At 32.0% G+C, this 19,553-nt stretch overlaps 1 protein-coding gene across 1 annotated transcript in view; it reads right to left on the reverse strand.

Annotated features, from left to right (window-relative positions):
- LOC123705324 (forkhead box protein L2-like) overlaps positions 1-8,396 on the reverse strand; it is a 60,559-nt gene extending 52,163 nt beyond the window's left edge. The window contains exons 1-2 of the mRNA XM_045654065.1: positions 8,097-8,396; positions 882-1,027 (exon numbers count right to left, since the gene is read on the reverse strand). Of these exons, the coding sequence (XP_045510021.1) occupies positions 882-962 (81 nt within the window). The 5' untranslated portion in view covers positions 963-1,027; positions 8,097-8,396. The remainder of the gene's footprint in view (positions 1-881; positions 1,028-8,096) is intronic.
- Between the last annotated feature and the right edge of the window lie 11,157 nt (positions 8,397-19,553).

The following is a 19,553-nucleotide window of genomic DNA, read 5'->3' on the forward strand; positions in this document are numbered from 1 at the left end:
CACATGTAACCAACATGTAACAGTCCATTGTCAGATTACAATTAATTTATACCTAGCTGTTTCCCGCGGTTTCAGCTACATGCGAATCAAGCGACGTTCCCGAAAACTTCACCAGACAAGTAGCATGTTTTAATTTACTTTGTACAACGATAACTTGGATCAAAATGGATCTTTGAGTAAACGTAATTTTACAAAATAGTGCTTTGGAAGTGAAGGCGCTTTGAATATGAACTTCTTATTTAACGCCCACGTGCAATAAACGTAAATAGAATATCGATTTTATATTAAAATGTAAGATATCTTATTTCTCTATCTTCAACCACTTAACTCAATAACGGCTTTTTATTATTTTTAAATTGTTACATCAATTATCCGCTTAGATAAGAATAATAACTTCAAAATGTAAATACTGCAAAAAGGAAACAACTACCTACCAGAGAGGCGAGGTTCGAATTAATTTTTGATTATTTATTACTTTTAAAGGTGGTAGGGAAAGTCTGTGCTTTTTTTGAAAAAAAAAATTAAAACACAAACAGATACACATTCTAAAATAATATTACAATACTTACTTCAATGATCCGCGTATTCAAATAAACAGTCTTTAATACTTCTTTAAAAATTTTAAAGCTCAGGTCTGTTTTCCTAGCTTGGGAAATGCATCAAGTAGTTGTCTGTTGTTATATGTCTACGAATAGGTGTACTCAAACGAAGAAGCACTCCGAGTACTTAACCGCTCCTTCCCAGGAGAATATGAATATATCATGCATGATTTCGCTTGAATAATCGGATCAGATACCTACTCCTCGGCATAACAAATAGTTCCCAGTACTACATAGGTATTTCTGCAAGGTTCTCGAAACCTAGAAATAGTAAGTACTTACTCGATGGCCAACATGTGGGTGCGAGAAGAGCTGCATCCTGCGGGAATCAGCTGCGTACGAGCTCGCTGATATGTCGTTCATCGTACTGCCTGCTCGCACGTTCAGCGGACAGTCGCCGGGCGACCGCGCGCCATCGGCTACTGGCTCTGCCAACAAGGGTATTTTTGTTAAGCGACTTATTAACACGTCGTTTTTGTTTAAACGAAATATACATACCTATATAGGTATAAGAATATAATCCGACTTTTTGTTGCTAAATGGTAGTCGACTCCAAAAAAGGGAGATTTTAAACTCGACTGTTTTTTTTGTGTCCATGTCCATTTCGTAGTACCTATGTATTTTTTTGTAAACTTACACCTCTATTTCAATATTAAGTGAATTCTGAAAGGGTGGATCAACCACTGTAAGGCGTTTTTTTGTAAAAACGAACATGCATATTTTTTTGCAAAAATAACGTTCGTCTTTTTGTTATCAGGCGACTTCAAAAAAGGTAGACTCAATTCGGCAACGATTTTTCACAAAAAAAAATGATGATTGATGATTCGACTGTATGATGCTTTTTTTACAAATAGTCGAATAGAGATAGTATAACTTTAATAGAGTTGGTAAACCATTCATACACACGGTATGGGGTAGGTAACCAACTATGTGTTTTTTTTTTAATTCTGGTCAGATTTGGTGCAAATTTTGATGACGCTATCGTAATAATATCCAGTCTACAGATCCATATGTATGATAGTAGGTAATAAAATAAAATATATGTATAAATAAATAACAAAAACCTATAGGTACGACCTGAGAGACGTATTGATTATCATAGATACAATTTCTGGGCATCTTTCCATCGCAAATATCGCATATTACTAGTACTTTAAGTAGTCAACTTGATTTCCAGTTATTATGCTTTCAAAATTTAATCTCTCTAATCACATTTACATATGTTATACTAATTAGGGTTGATTCACATACTTATACTATCTACTTTCATTCATGGGTACTCAAATTACCTAAATAATATTCCTAACGCATGCCATTCGGCGAAAAGCTTAACTATCTACAGTGCAAATGAGTTGTTGTAAATGTTGTAATACATATGAAAATGAATTTTCCCTCCTACATAAACAGCTTTTGACTAAAAAATATATAAATATTAATATACAATATAATATTATGTCATTAAAAAATTAATCATGGTATAAATTTATTTTTTTAACTTATCATTGAATGTAATATTAAAAAATGCATTCTATGAAATTTCACGGGCTACTTATGAGATGTTCCATCTAGTAAGCTTGTAGAGCCACGGTGATTGTCGAGTGCGACGGTGTTAATGTACAACCTACGCTATAGATACCGTTGCGGGTGGCATACCCTAATGGTGAACGGATTAGCTTTTAAACTTCCATAAATCCAATACAAAAAATAGCCAGTATGGGATCCCTCGTGCGTTTGGTACGAAAATTTGAAGTATAGGTGAAGTAAATGTGAATTGTGAATGTGAAATGTGAATTTACCATAAATATATTATACTATAGTGCATATTATTTTCAAAATATGCACAACTATATCTATATATTATAATATTTTTTAATTAAAAACAAACTTGAATGACTAGGAATGACTACAATATATGCAGTTGGTAATCCATAATGGATATAATATGAATAAAACATCGTATTTCTAGGAAAATAGATACATTTAACCACTACATATAAAACAAAGTCGCTTTCTCTGTCCCTATGTCCCTATGTCCCATTGTATGCTTAAATCTTTAAAACTACGCAACGGATTTTGATGCGGTTTTTTTTAATAGATAGAGTGATTCAAGAGGAAGGTTTTAGTATATAATTTATTAGGTTTTAGACAAAGTGGGCGAAGCCGCGGGCGGAAAGCTAGTATGTAATAAAATAAACTTTCCGCTTCATCAATTTGCTTTTGCGATATAAAATATACTTACATATTGAATCCCTTCAAGATAAATTTCCAGGAAATACCTTATAAACGATTCCAATTTACGAGTATATTTTTATCGTCATAATTGTCAGAAAAATGGTACCAATTAATATTATGGCAATTTGAATTATGCCTTACAGATATATATTTCTTACTAGCATTCCACCCGCGGCATCGCCCGCGCAGTCAAAGAAAAACCCGCATAGTTCCCGTTCCCGTGGGATTTTCGGGATAAAACCTATCCTTTGTCCTTTCTCGGATATCAAAATATCTCTATACCAAATTCCATGCAAATTGGTTCAGTAGTTAAGGCGTGATTGAGTAACAGACAGACAGACAGACAGAGTTACTTTCGCATTTATAATATTAGTATGGATTAAAAAGTATCCTTATTAAGTTGTCGGTAGGTCCAATGTTTTTTAACTAACGTGATATTATTTAGATAGAAGCAACATGAGAATCACAAAAATGTTTTAATCAGGCGTGTTTTCGACAGCCTGCCTGCAGTTTATATTATTGAATCGCTGTGGACTGTCAAGTAGAAAGGGCAATTTTGATTTTAAATTATGTAAACATTCGTCGAAATCATTATTTCCCGTGTATTTAACCGTGTGATATTTCATATTCATTTGTTTTATAGCCATATTTTGCGAATCACATTCAAAGTGGTGTTCAACTTTTTGAATAGTGAATGTGCATATGGGTATTATGTATTAGCATAATATAATATTCAATCTTTTGTTGACATTCTATTCAGAAGTAGTAGGAAATATTGAAATCATTGTTTTAATTAAAACTTTCAATTATTTTAGTCATTTTTTATTTATGATTATTATTGGAAAAGCCCTTGTCCTTATTTCTAACTATAGATTAATTAATACTAAATCCATAATAATAAGCATAAATGAAAACATTTCATAGTACCTAAAACTCATCATTTTTAAATATTTATTATCTATTAACGTAGATGTAAAAAATCTAATAACAATGAACTTCCATAAATCAGATTAATAGATAGTTGTAGAAATGGGATTAGGTAAAAACATCAATAATTAAGCCCTTTGATACTAGAGTAATCCATAGGTTGTATACTATCCATACTAATATTATCTATTATAACGCGAAAGTAACTCTGTCTGTCTGTCTGTTACTCAATCACGCCATAACTACTGAACCAATTTGCATGAAATTTGGTATAGAGATATTTTGATACCCGAGAAAGGACATAGGCTACTTTTTACCCCGGGAAATAGGATAGGTTTTGTCCCGGAAATCCCACGGGAACGGGAACTATGCGGGTTAAGCTGCGGGTGAGCTAGTAAATAATAATCTTTGAAAATCTAAACCGGCTTATATTAATGGTATGTCACTACAAAACAATATTACCTACACGCGCCACTTGCACGTTTATATTATATTTCTATCGATTATAATTTATCGCAATATTAATAGCGAAAAATTGTTTTTATATTTTCCCTGGCTAATTGGTATAATAAACTGAGAACTTGATCGCCCGCGCGCTTACGTTACACTACCTACTTAGCAATTATTACTTGAACATATTTAACTGCAGGTAGGAGTTAATACTTTACCTAACTAACAACTACATTTTAATTGTTATAACGAACAAAAATAATTCAGCTGTAAAATACGAGATCCGAACATATTATTCGAACTGAAATGTTACATTAAAAATGTGTTTTCTATAGCAGACATTTATCCAAATGTCGTAAGTCTTCACAAAATCCGATAATTGTCTCAACGGATGTTTGACTAACGTATTTTTCAGAAACTCTAAACTCATTTACAGCCGTATTATGCTCAAAGAGAATTTAGTTAAAGGTAATCCAGACAGCATCTGCATCTATTCAATCCGCTCACCGCTGCTACCTTGCTGCTACGAGTTGTGAAAGGGGAAAGACATTTCATTTTAAAGAAATTGAATGTACCAAATTTATAAAAAAATATTTCAGGTTATGAGTCGAAATTATTTTAATACTATATATTGCTAATATAAAACATATAAGCAAAAATGTTAGTGAGTAAATAAATAAATGGGAAGGGCCCCGCCAAGTCAAGCAAATTGCGTTGCGAAAGCGCTAGAATTAAAGCTACCGAAAAGCGAACAGTAAGTGCCGTAAAATTGCTTCTTGCATCTTTTCTATAAACTTTTATTTTTTTGTTTTCATGAACCCTGAGCTTAAAAGAGATGTTGAATATTTAAGGTTGAGTGAAAGAAAATATATCGTCCTTTTTATTTTTTATTTAATATAATTAACAGCCGATCCTCTCTTTTTCTCGTTGTTTCGCTGTCGCACGCGAATGCGTCGGTGTACTAATAGGCGTAAATATTTATAATTTTTAACAGCCGGCAACCCTTATTTGCGGCCGGATTTAATTAGGCAACCATATATGATAATAAATAGAAAAAAATTAGCTTTAATTTGATATATGATTCATAAATGTACGTTATGAACGTAAAAATGAATCGAAATCATACCTGTTTGCACCAGGCTGCCAAGATGTTGCGGCCAGGTGAAAAGCGGCAACCGTGATTTTTTTGAATCTTTATATCATTTGCCGTGATGTAGACTACATTTTATTCAAAAAACAAGTGAACGAATTTTTTTCCCAAAAATCGATTAGAAAAATTTTAATTAAACATGCTTGCGGCCAAATTTTGACTGGCAACCTAGTCGATATATATTCTCTTAATTTTAAATATACATAAAAAGAATGCGTCGGTGTACTATAGGCGTAAATATTTATAATTTTTAACAGCCGGCAACCCTTATTTGCGGCCGGATTTAATTAGGCAACCATATATGATAAAAAATAGAAAAAAATTAGCTTTAATTTGATATATGATTCATAAATGTTCGTTATGAACGTAAAAATTAATCGAAATCATACCTGTTTGCACCAGGCTGCCAAGATGTTGCGGCCAGGTGAAAAGCGGCAACCGTGATTTTTTTGAATCTTTATATCATTTGCCGTGATGTAGACTAACATTTTATTCAAAAAACAAGTGAACGAATTTTTTTCCCAAAAATCGATTAGAAAAATTTTAATTAAACATGCTTGCGGCCAAATTTTGACTGGCAACCTAGTCGATATATATTCTCCTAATTATAAATATACATAAAAATTCGGTTTTCAGCAAAAAACCGATGAACGCACTAATCCTGCAGCCGGATCTCGTACTAGAAGGTTTTAGTATATAATTTATTAGGTTTTAGACAAAGCGGGCGAAGCCGCGGGCCGGGCGGTAAGCTAGTTGTGTATATTTTAAATTACAATAAGAATTCTAAGCAGATACAAACTCATGTTATTTTAAATTTTGCTTACTCTATATCTTCCAAAAGAATCAAATAAACAATACTCAATAGGTAACTAATTATAAAATAATTAATAATAAACTATTTCATACAATATAATAAATTTTGAAATAGTTTATAATTTTGCATTACAATATAGGTATAAAACTGATGTAATTTTTCTGTATAAGTGTTATAAAGCGGCCGGAAGATAGTTGAGAATATATTTGATTGCACAAATCCTCACGTTTCACTATTATTTCCTACAAGTTGCATGTACAATACATCAACGACCTACTTTATATAAATGTACTAAATGTATTTCCTGTATTTTCTCAAAAAAGTAAATATAAATCTTCTGTGCAAACAACGTTGAAATGAAATATATTAAAAGTGTACGCTTCCATTGAAATTTCTGGGATCGGATCAAAAATATTTTGCATACCTATAGGTTGCAATTTTATCGATCAGAAAACTTATTATAACTACTTTGGAGTAAGTATCGCTAATTATTGCAAGTCTTACAACATTTTACTCCAAGAATTATAAGTAAAATAATACTTATTATTTATTGTGGAAGGCTTTTTGTAACAATGTAACAATTTCCTTTTTAACCAACTTCAAAAAAAAAAGGAGGAGGTTATCAATTCGGCCGGTATTTTTTTTTTTTTTTTTTTTATGTATGTACACCGATTACTCCGAGGTTTCTGAACCGATTTACGTGATTCTTTTTTTGTTCGATGCGGGATGGTGTCGAATTGGTCCCATAAAAATTTTATTCGGATAGGCCCAGTAGTTTTTATTTTATGAGCATTTTTGTCTGTAGGTATTTGTAAATTTTGCAAGTGCAAGTTTGAAGTCGGTTGTTTTTAACGCAGTTATCACTTGTTTAATTTCAAGTAACGAATCCTCGATACTGAATTATCCGTGATGTTGTAGGTATTAAGTAGTTGTTACTGATACATACAATTAAGATTTCTTAATGATATGACGACAGAAAACTAAAACTAACTTTTTTTATAGTGCTACAAACCTATTGCAGTATTCATGTCGTATAAATATGAACCTTTGTAATCCGCATATTGGCAAATAAATATATTTTTCTTTTGTCTATATCCGCTAATTTTTTATATCTAATTTTTTTCGTCCAGTAAAAATTCTCCTTTTCTCAATATCTTATTTTAAATGTAATTGTGTGAATGTTTGAATGGTAACTAGTAGGTATCTACCATTTTTAAGAATGGCTGAAACCAAAAAATTTCAATTGTTAGCTACCTACCTACCTATATGTATTTTTTTAACTGTTCTATATAGTAACTTTATTTTTAAAATTAAACATTTATAGGTATGTACCTATTTTATGATGGCTTAGGTAAATATACAGCGCCCCTAAATTCTTCCAACTTTTCAAACAAAATGATTTCAAAAGAAAAGATTTTATGAAAGGTCAACAAACTTTATTATTGCCGGTATTTCATTCATTGTAACATGACGCTATACATTATGCTAGATTAGTTATGTCAAAAAATTCTTACTCAAGTGAAACGTAAGGAAAAAAAACGGTGACTGTACGACAATACGTAGTTGTGAAGAATATGCAAGTCGACGAAATAACATACACACATATAAATCGCTTAACCCACTAACATAATTACAATATAATATAAAGACAAGACGACCTTTGTGATAGGTAATTATAAAGTAAATTTATTCAATAGGTATGTAATATTAAACCAAAGGGCTTGCTTGTATAATGTATATTTAATAGAAAAGCTTAAATAAAGATAATAAAATGAAAACTCTATATATGTTTAAAGGTATCTAAGAAAACAAAGTTTCTCTAATTTTAGCCAAATAAATTCCTAGATACTAAAATAAACTAGCAGCCACTTGTAACAGTAAGAAGCTTATAAAATTTGAAGCGCAAGAGAAAGTTTCTCCTTACCTAGCTCGAACGATTCCTGGGAAACTCAGTGAAATCCTCTGCCGTAGTCCGATAAAAATAAACAAAAAAATCCTTATTCACTCAAACACAGCTCTAACACAAAGGGTTTCAGAAATGTCCATGTCCGGATTAAATGTCAAAAGAAATTGTTTTCACTTGAACGCGGCAAAACTTTTGAACGCGTTTCGTGTACGTAGGACGAGCGGACGTGTAAGCGCGCCGAGCTCTAGCCGTGAAAAGCGCTCGGCGATACGACTGAAGCGTGGCGCCGTCGACACAAACTAACGACTCTTCAGCGTGGACATGGAACCGAACTTGTGCCGCCTCAGCTACTTATATCCTTCATATTAACGAAAATGTCAAAAAAAGAAAATCTTGTCACGAGCATATTGTAGAGCTTATCCATGGGCATACGTGAGCTGCTTTTTATCATGTTAATCGTGTGGAAATACAGAGTTTTGTTGATTAAGAAATACGTAATCTTAATAATTTGTCGTCGAGTGGGGAAAGCCGAGGCGTCATTGGCGGAGCTTACCCGCGTGAAACCAATAGCGGAGAAAGGAGGAGCCGTATTGCAATAGCCACGAAATTTGGTTTGGTGATACAAGTCGCCTCCCTTATAGTGCTCGCCGTTGTTACAGATGTCTTACAAGATTCAACCTTTCTTTAAGAAGTTATCCATGCTACAACTCACAGCGCAATCCCAAAGTTTGAGCTATTAATTAGGTATATCTTGAATATTCCGCACCAGCTTCGTGATGAATAAATAGAATTTCTTGGGTGTTCCTATACTTTTTTAAGAAAAGCCGGATGATTGATTGGTTTTGATATATTTCTTCTATAAAGCAACCAACGAGTCAATGACATACCTAATAAATAAATAAGTATTTGGGGTTTTATTTTTCCTACCACATGTTGATAGTAGTTCTAATATTTCAAACACACAGCACAGTTAAAGATATAATACCTAGGTATTCAGTTTTCACTTTTCTCATTAGGTATATTGATTTAATGACTTTTGTGTTCCAATAACAAAATCTGCATTTTGGACTTCCTTTACAATTAATTCAAAATGTGCTGAAATTTGAATTAAATTGAAATTTGCCCATTGTCTGCATTAATAGAGGTCGAGCTTTTATCTACAATCCGAATTCCAATGTTAACCATAGGTGTTATATTGGATATTTCCCAGCTATGACAACTATTTATCCAGACCAACACAAAATTAACTACATTCATATCAGAATACCTTTATTTAGCTGATGCTAAATATATTCATATTGTTAGCTATTATTGAATTATTAAAATGTAAAAAACTATGCCAACTAAAGGCTTTTATTTTATTGTAACGTAACACCGCCGGCACTTTGAGAATAGCTGTGTCTCCTCTAACACATAATAAAACAATATTAATAGGCTGAGATGTTCCTACTCTATACTTACCTCAACAATAAACGTTATTCTATTTAAGAGGAGGCTCCCTCACATATTTTTTGGCACTGAGAGATCGGTTAGACCGCTACGGTGCTAGACGCTAACACATTACACAACCTTAATGAGTGTGCGCTCTTTGATCGCGTTCGAGCTCGAAACTAAATCTCGTAAGTCTCAATTCTTATTTCGTTTATGACTAAAGTAATAATTGATCTAGAGAAAAAATATCTTGGGATTGGATAGTAAACTATATTTTCATACTGTTAAGATTTATTTTAGACATAAAGTCCAAGTAAATTTCTAAAAAATTTAGTAATCCTTAAAAAAGGCATAATTTTTGAATAAAAAATGAATCGAGTGAAAATTTTACAATTACGTAACTGTCTTGTACATGGAAAGAAAAAGACCCAATAAATCATATACTAAAGTTCCATTTTGATTGTATGTGTGACAGCTTCAGAATAAAATTTAGGGAGCCTCCCCTTAAATCACAACAATTCCTTATCTAATAGTATGGTGTATTTCATCATCAAATACAAAATATGTTTAGTCATTAGTCAGAGAAAAAATTAAGGCAGTTCTACACTCGTTAGTGAAAATCGTGGAACATTCTCTTCCTATTCAACAAAGGAATAATATAACTTTCTTTTACCTGTGTCTTTATCATCAGTCATGATTAGGTACTACATGATTGATCAACTTATTTATGGCCTTCCTCTTTTGAGTACCAATGAAGATTACCAATCAGCCTTCTTCCCTCTTCTATTTTCAATTAGTTTCACATTGCTTCTATCTTTTTCAACTCCTGCATTTTTACTCCCATAATTCTATTAATAACATGTTAGGTATGAATTCTTTGTTCTTCTATAAAAGATATTTTATTATTGTCCGATCATTTACTTTCATAACGTGTAAGTATTGGTCCTGTTTACATGAAGGTACGTTTAGGTACTTATTACATTAATTTTTGTAACAATTAATATTAGTTCTTCATAATTTTTGTAGCTTCGGTATAATCTTTTCCTGATTCTGTAGATAATGCTTTGCGAAATCTGCAAATCGTATGAACTTCTTTTTTTAATAAAAATAGATCTTTTTCTTAAATCTAAAACATATCCAATGTTCCTCATCCATCAATTTATTGGAGTCTACCAAAAGTTTTCTCTAAGTAGGTATAATATATTAGTGCACTGTGTGTTTTATTTTTATCTAAGTACATTTAAACGAAACTTTATTTCTACCAAATTTGTTGAATGTGGCGTAGTAAATCGATATGCTTTCTTGAACATTTTATAGGAAGTACCATCAATGAGAACCAAAACCAGAAGCCATCAATAAGATTTAAATAAGAAAACATGATACAAACAAACTTCGTCCAATAAAATAATTTCTGATATTTATGTAGGTATTGCCATAACAAATAACGGATTCTTGGAAAATAATGTAAGTAGTGAAACAATATTTTTCCCAATTGGTGACATAATGTCCTAATTTCATCCTACGTGTATATGAGTTATATACATTTACCTATATTATGACAGCCCAACAAAACATGGGCATGTAAATTGCATATGGGGCTTATAATTCGAACAAATAGGTAATTATTTCAAATATATTATCGTCTATTTCGACATTCGAAAATTAATATCGGCTCATGTGAGATAATAATATCATGTGAGTTAATTAAGTGAATAGATTTTGTCTTTGACATAGCTGTACGCTGAAAATAATAGCACAGTTGACAGATATATAAGTAGTGTATATTGTGATAATAGCCCTGGCTATCAAATAATAATTGTCAACAACATACATTTTGATGTAAAATTGTGTTACTACAATATCTGTTATTAGTTATTACAATATTGCATTATCATGTGATTATGATTGAAGGTACGTAGCCCGTAGGTACCTACCTAAACCTAGCTACAACGTTGTTCCAAAAAAATTTTTTTTTTTTTTTCATTTTCGCTCCCACTTACAAGGGCCCCCGGTTAAAATTGTTTTAATTGAGTTTTTTTGTATAGAATATCATCATAAACTATATAATGTATTTACATATTAATAAATTAGGTACCTACTTAGGTACTAATATAAAAAGAATATAATTTTATTAATTGATATTTTCAGTAAAGCTCATCAGCTTTTGTATTTGTTCTATTAAAAAAAAAGTAGGTCTATTGATATTTAAGAGTAGGTAACTACCTACAGTAACTGATGATCTAAAAAAACGACGGCGAAACTCAATTCGTAGCATGTTTTCTTTCCTTTTAGCCCAATTTTTCAATGATCGCTGAGGTATCGAACTCCTAGATTTCCGTTTACCTACTGTTTGTTATTTTTCTTTCACTTTATACGCGATACTACCTTAATTTTTCCCGATAGATATTGATCTATATTGATAAAGATTGTTATGAACTACATGATATCTATGTGTTCATTATCAATTTCATTAAAAATTCATAAAAGTAATCAAGAAACACATTATTATAGTAAAATTGGTTTATAAATTTTAGCGTGCAATGACCGAATCACCGAAACTATCTATAAAGCAATAGGCATGACGACAGTATCCATAAATGATCATAATATTAGTGTTTTCAAGGGAAAATGTATACTAAATAAATAAAATATAGTGACTTAAAAATCTAAAAAACATTAAGATTAATGAGATTATCAATAAAATAAAACATTAAAATTCTGCAGTTGGCCATTTTGACTAAAACACGCTTGACGTCACGTTTAAATAAACAACTCACGTCAGATGTATTTTGTTGTTATGAATATGTTGAGAATACGCATTTTTATTTATTTTCTTTTGTTTCACGAATGCTTTATCGACTTCTTTCTTTCTTGCGAATTCACAATACGTGGTTTCGGGGTTCTCCGCGCCCACTTTATACAATCATTTCTTATTATTTTCTCGCTTGAAATAATTACTAACACATTTTTGAGCATTATTTTTATGTGGATTCACACTGCAATACTGCACACCACTTATAAACTTTGAAATTCGTTTCTATAACACATATTAAATAAATATTTATTTAATTTTCTTCGCAATGCGTACAAATAATTACGTATTTACTAAATAGTGACGTCACACCTACGCCATGACACCTGCGAGCTGTTTTGGCACAGTTTATAAATATTTTTTTGAAAAATGGCTTTTATCTTCGTTAAATTTAAGTATATTACCGAAATATAGGGTTTTTCTTGTATAGTAAACGTATACACACATTATGGAAGAGGATTTCAAAATCTTTCGTCATGCCTATTATATAGTACTAGCTTTCTGCCTGCGGCTTCGCCCGCGCAGTCAAAGAAAAACCCGCATAGGTAGTTCCCGTTCCCGTGGGATTGTCGGAATAAAACCTATCCTATTTCCCGGGATAAAAAGTAGCCTATGTCCTTTCTCGGGTATCAAAATATCTCTATACCAAATTTCTAAGTGTTTTTTGTAAATTATAAGTAGGTACTAATTCTATTTATAATCCGCATAGGTACCTATGGGGTAGGTTGAATTGTAAATTAATGAATTGCCTTTAAATTGTAAACTAAAATTTTGATTGAATCACTATGTATTATAAATTTCAACTTTTTCACGTCACGCAATATTTTATTTTAACTATTCTTTATCCTTATTCTTCCAAAAGAAATATAATTGCTTATAACTTGGGATAATAATTAGGTACCTTCCGGCCGGCAACACACTCGCGATACCCACAGTATTACAATATTTCATACTGTGACATACCCCTGGTATTGTGGGTGCATGTGGGCGTCGATGATCACTAAACTTGAACGCGCTAATCTCCGGAACTACTGGTCCGATTTGAAAAATTCTTTCGGTGTTAGATAGCCCATTCTTCGAGGAAGGCTGTAGGCTATAAATTATCATCACGCTATGACCAACAGCTGTTGGTCATAGCGTGATGACCTAGGAGCGCAGCCAAGTGGGTGATTTCGCGGAGCGCAGCTGTAGTTCCTTAGATAAGCGCGTTCAAACAAACAAACAAACTCTTCAGCTTTAATCTTTATAATACCTATTAATAGTACCTATAGATATTATTTGAAACTCTATGCAAGAGGAACTAGAACTGATGGTTAAAACTAAGTTTTTAACCGATTTCAATACGTAGGTTTTTCGGATTTGCTACCACTGAACTGTTTACTAGGGATACCGATGAATTATTTTGTATTTCAAAGCTGGTGGACGTCGAAGCGGGTGTAATTTCGGTTGGCCACATTTAAATTTCATTTAGCCTTTAGGTAGTTCTATTAGTGATCACACTAATCCTGCGATTTGTGTAAAGTTAAGTAGCACTAAACCTGCGGTGGGATCTAGTACCATATTTTAGACTTAGTTTTTTTTGGAATACTTAAAGTTCCATAGCGCGCGAAACGCTGGCTAAGGGGGTTAGACGAGCGCACTGTGTTTCATTAGATCAAAAAAATTTCCCTGTGCTGTTTATTGTATTTATCGATCAAGGGATGTATTTAAAATGTAAGAGTAGAACACCCACGTGTCAATTTCTTATACCTACTTTTTTTTTGAAAAAATGGCAAAGTTTAGGTGAATTTTTCATGTTAAATATTGAAATGTATTCTGAAATCGTAACTGTCTAAGATATTTATTTTAAATAAATATAGACTTATAAAGCATCTTTGGGCGCATATTATCCAGTTTTTATTTTTGGAAAACTACCTCCGAATACCGAGAAATATATTTTTTTCAGATTTTCGTTTTTATTTTTTTCTCCCTAAAAACGCAAAAGTGCGGCTTGTCACTAGCATAGAATTATTGCTCGTAATAAGGCCTATCACTCATAAAAAAAACAACGCCGCACAGCGCACTACTCACGTAGGTAAAATTAGATATCAATAAATAACTAATAAATTTATAATTAATGAACTAATAATTTGCATTATACCGGAATTTGTAGCTAGCCAGTAAACAACAAAACCTTTAATCAATTTTCAAATGAGAAACACGATATCTAATGAACCATCATAATGTGTAGTATGCATTTGATTTTACGTGCTATCACATTTCTGCCACATCGCACGGAGCCTCCATACAATTCGGTAACACGATAAAGCAAGTTCACTAGTGGTTCACTATTGTATAATATAAAGTGAAAAAACTAAAACCCAACTACGACAATAACCGGCGCTGAAAAAGTATAAAACAAGATTTCAGAATACTGAACTGAACAAAGTTGCTAATGTAGTTGCAAGTAAATGGACACAGTAGACTCAACCAAGATGCCTTCGTTGTAAATTGACAATAATGTCATACAATACTATTCTGAAGTATGCAATATTCCACTATGTAAAGATAAATTTTCATGTTTGGAAAGGCGTAGTCACACGTTACATACCTAATATACCTATCTACCGTAGCACTTCAACAACGTGTGACTACGCCTTTCCAAACATGAAAATTTATCTTTACATAGTGGAATATTGCATACTTCAGAATAGTATTGTATGACATTATTGTCAATTTACAACGAAGGCATCTTGGTTGAGTCTACTGTGTCCATTTACTTGCAACTACATTAGCAACTTTGTTCAGTTCAGTATTCTGAAATCTTGTTTTATACTTTTTCAGCGCCGGTTATTGTCGTAGTTGGGTTTTAGTTTTTTCACTTTATATTATTTGTACTATTTTGGTGTTAAAGTGTATTTGGGGGCATAATATTAACAAAAGTTAAACTGATGAACTAATAAAGAAGCTATGGACGAAAAGATGTGAATTATATGCAATCAGCCCATGAATACAGGTAAAGTCACGAGCAAATGCTAGTAATATATATATATTCAAAATGTACAAGGAAAGCGCTTTCAAATGATACCAAACACGGGATATTTATCTTAACTTTATTTTTTTACTTTGTATGTTTTGTCCGATAGAGGACGCCACATTAGATTTTGTGAAACCCCATATAGCCTAAAACCAGCGGACAATTAAGACGCTTCTAATGATATGTCATTTGTCAAATTCTGATAAGTAGTTAAGACGTTACGAGGGAACAGATGAACATACATACATACATACATACATACATAGCCTGTCAAAATCATAACCCTCCTTTTGCTTTGCCGTAGTCGGGTAAAAAACTATTACATAGGTACCTATAGCCGTCAGTCAAGATCAAGAATAATAAAAACAATGATATTAATGTAATGTTCGTGGTTATTATATTCTATCGTATACTATCTACTGTACCGATTACAATGAAATTTAGCACACATAATTATAAAGGTAACTTGGTTTAACAAATAGGATAGGTTTTTATTCCGGAAATCCCAAGGGAACGGGAACTAGGCGGGTTTTTCTTTGAAAACGCTAGTGATACCGCGGGCGTAAAGCTAGTTATAACAAAATATTTACTTATAGATATTTATTTTTAGTATATAGGTACCTATAGTCCTTTTCAGCTAGGATGATTTCTGTGACACTTCATTGTGTTCCGAATTACGTATTTTATGTTTAAATAGCAAAAATAATTATTTTAATGCATAATATTTTTATTTTTAGGCGGCATTAATACCAAAAATATAAAAATTAAACATCGCTACTAAAACAAAAACAGTATTGTTTAGTTTAATATAACGAAAAATAAAATAAAATAACACAAAAAAATAATACCTACGCAATTCGTGTACATCAAATCGAACGTTGAAAAATTATAGAGTTGGAAAATCATATAAGGGCATTTTCGCCAAAATGTCTACAATCCAATTCACGGGATGTCCCACACATAAAAATTGCAATAAACTCAGGATTTTATGATTTAGAAGTGTTGAATTAATTTTAAATAGTTTAGGATGACTTAAGATTTCTTGTTTTAATTTTACTATATTATGAGAAAATTAAACCAAAGTTCCAAAATTTAATCCTGAAAACTGACATCTTACGGATTGCAGTACTGTCCCCTTTTCGAAATGTGATCTTTATTTAACAATTTCTCAGCAATTTCGCTATTTATTACTTACTGCAAACGTTTAAATTATTGTTATTTCGTTGTAGTTTTCAAGTGTAATAAACTCATAATACATTTTAATACAATTATGTATATTATTTTAAATTAGTTTTAATCGTGTCCCCTTGGTATCTGTTAACTGGACATGTCCTGCACTGTTACCGTAAATGCTCAATAATTTCGTTCGGTTTTTGTTCTACCTTCCACAATTTTTTTATACAAATAGCAACACCAAATCGAACACGAGCTATGTCAGAAGCCATTTGAAGTGTCAGACATTTTAGCGTTCATTTTTGACAGTGTTGTGAGCGGTAACCTAAGAGCAATAATAGGTTTATTGCTCTGAGGCGGTAACGGTCGTTTTGCAAAGTTTTCACCTCATAGGTACTGAGCGGTAAATGTTTCACGATTCTAGAACGATTTTGTAATGTTAATGTTAAAACAAAGGTAGTTTCACATGGTGACATTATTTGTGGTTTTATATATAGATTAAAGATATTCAATTATCTTAACATAAATGATTAAAAATCTAAGAAAAGATGTGCGACCGTTACGTCCTTTTCGTCCCCAAATGGCTGGTAGGTAACGTATTAGCTGGACCAAAAAAGTAACGAACAGGACAGCGTAAACATAATATTATGGATACACTGAGAGAATTTTTAGTACTTACTATAAAATTGCTCTGCTTATTAGCCACCTGCCAAATTTAACTTGAGGTTTATAAATTTGCTTTTGTTCTGAATTTAGATTTAAAACAAATTGCATGTCAACTATGAGATAAATATGCTAGCTACAAAACTACATCAAGTAAGAGCTTTAAGTAGTCATTCTTAATTAGTCCCAGTATGTCCTCAACTTTACTATGTCAGGACCGTTACTGATTGGTCAGATATACGTGACTGTCCCCTGAAATATTGAAGAGTTTTGATAGTTTTTCTTTATTTTGTGAAAAAAAATTAATATTTTTTTATATAATTTCGAAACAAATGCACTCTCAAGTACTGATTGGTATTGTAATTCTAGATTTGCCCCTAGTTATTTCATTAATAAAATAAAAGTTAAGTATTTCAATTTCGTAAAAGTAACGGTCATGACAATTTGTTACAAGTTACAATAAGTAATTATTTCGTTTTTAACTAGAGTTTATGTTCATTTGCTAGACAAGACAATTATTAAGCTACTACATGCCAAAAAAACCCAATTCTAACTTTAGTTTAATTTCAAAAGCAAAATATTCTTAGGTAACGTTCTGGACCAAAAAACGTGCCTAAGTTACTATTTTTCACTATTTCATATAAAATCGGGGTTTAAAATAAAATTCAAAAACATTTTTAGTAAAATTTAATTAATCTATTACTCTAATAAACCAACAATTACCCAAAATACTGAAAACAATATTCAGTAGCATAAAATGCCCATAATCGACGCCCATCTTGTGATCGTTTGTCAATCGCGTCAATCAATCTGTACGAGTCCGTCAGCTTTGTATACAAGTTGCATTTTTATATTGATACTTTATGTGATATTGTGTTATTATTACTTATTGTTATTGTTTACTTTTTGTCGCTGTTGTTTGCTAAGATTCCTTAGTGCCCTTACGCACTAGCGGTTAGCCGCTTTGCAACCGCTTATGATTGTACGCACTAAACATAAAGCGGTTGCATATTAAAATGGGAAAGCGGCTAACCGCGCGGTTAGCCGCTCCCGCGGTTAACCGCTAGTGCGTAAGGGCACTTAGTTAATTGTTGGCGAAATGCCGAAATAACTGATTTTGGTCCTTTATTCAAATCGATTTCATTTCCATGTAAAATATTATCGATTATCGGAAACAATTGATACGATTTCAGTAAAGGCAATCTCTACACGTGTCAACAATCGATGTGTCACAGGAATCATCCTAGTTGAAAAGGACTATAGTATAGCATTCGAATGTCATGTAAGTAAAAGAGAAATTTTAAAAGAATTCGATCATGGCGGTTACAACCATTGAGTTGCTATGGTTAGGTACAACTTCGATTCGCGAGGCGAATGACGCGAATTCTAAAGCCGACTCCTGATATAATTTTTTCCATTCTTTAAAATTTCTCATTATATAATATATATCCTTTCTTATAAGTTATATAGGTATAATTTAGCTATAGCTATAATAAAATGTGGGAATCAGTGAAGGTCGGTCCCTCACAAGCTCTTAGACCATATTGGGACAGTTCATGGTGAAAGAATAGCTGTTACTATTACGAAGTCAAAGATGATACACTATATTAATAAGATATTAATATTATGTAGGTACATAGTATGAAGTTTCTACGTACCGATTTATTCTTGACTTAGATTTCAGGAAATATTATAATTTCCAAAAACTGGAATGAAATCTTCACAATATGTTCACGCAACACTTTTTGAAAATTGGAAAGAACGTAGGTAATTCGTACTTTTTTCTTCTTGAAAAAAGAAAAAAAAAACTAAGTAGGTAACTAGTTTTTTTTTTCTAGTTGTGCCAGTATACAAAATTAATTATTTTAATTTTTTATTATTAAAAACTGTGATTAAAAATGAATTTTAAACGGATTTTAAACGTGATTTATTATTTTTCCGTTAACTTTGCGAACAAAATAAATTTGAAAAGCGCGCTGATACAGTTGTAATTTTAGAACATTATAATGTTGTCGTATTCAAAAACTATGTTGACGACAGACGAACAAAAATTGAAATAAAATAATAAATTAATTAAGAACTTTAACTCACCGATGAAATACCTATTAGCCTATTACGATGGCTATCCTCACCACGCAATTCAATAATTATTTAGCTTGTAATGTTCTTTACAGCCACATTTACAGCGGAATACCTACTTGCGGAATAGGTACATACCTAGTGACATCTTTGGGAGTTTCTATTGAAACCAATTGAAACGCAAGCAAACGCAAGCCATTTTGACATATTATGTCATTAAAATAACATGACATATGACAATTGACAAATGACAAGATACCTCTATGGAAAATTGAATTGAAATGAATTTGAAAAGATGAAA

This window comes from Colias croceus, chromosome Z (genome assembly GCF_905220415.1).
Source record: "Colias croceus chromosome Z, ilColCroc2.1".
NCBI lineage: Eukaryota > Metazoa > Arthropoda > Insecta > Lepidoptera > Pieridae > Colias > Colias croceus.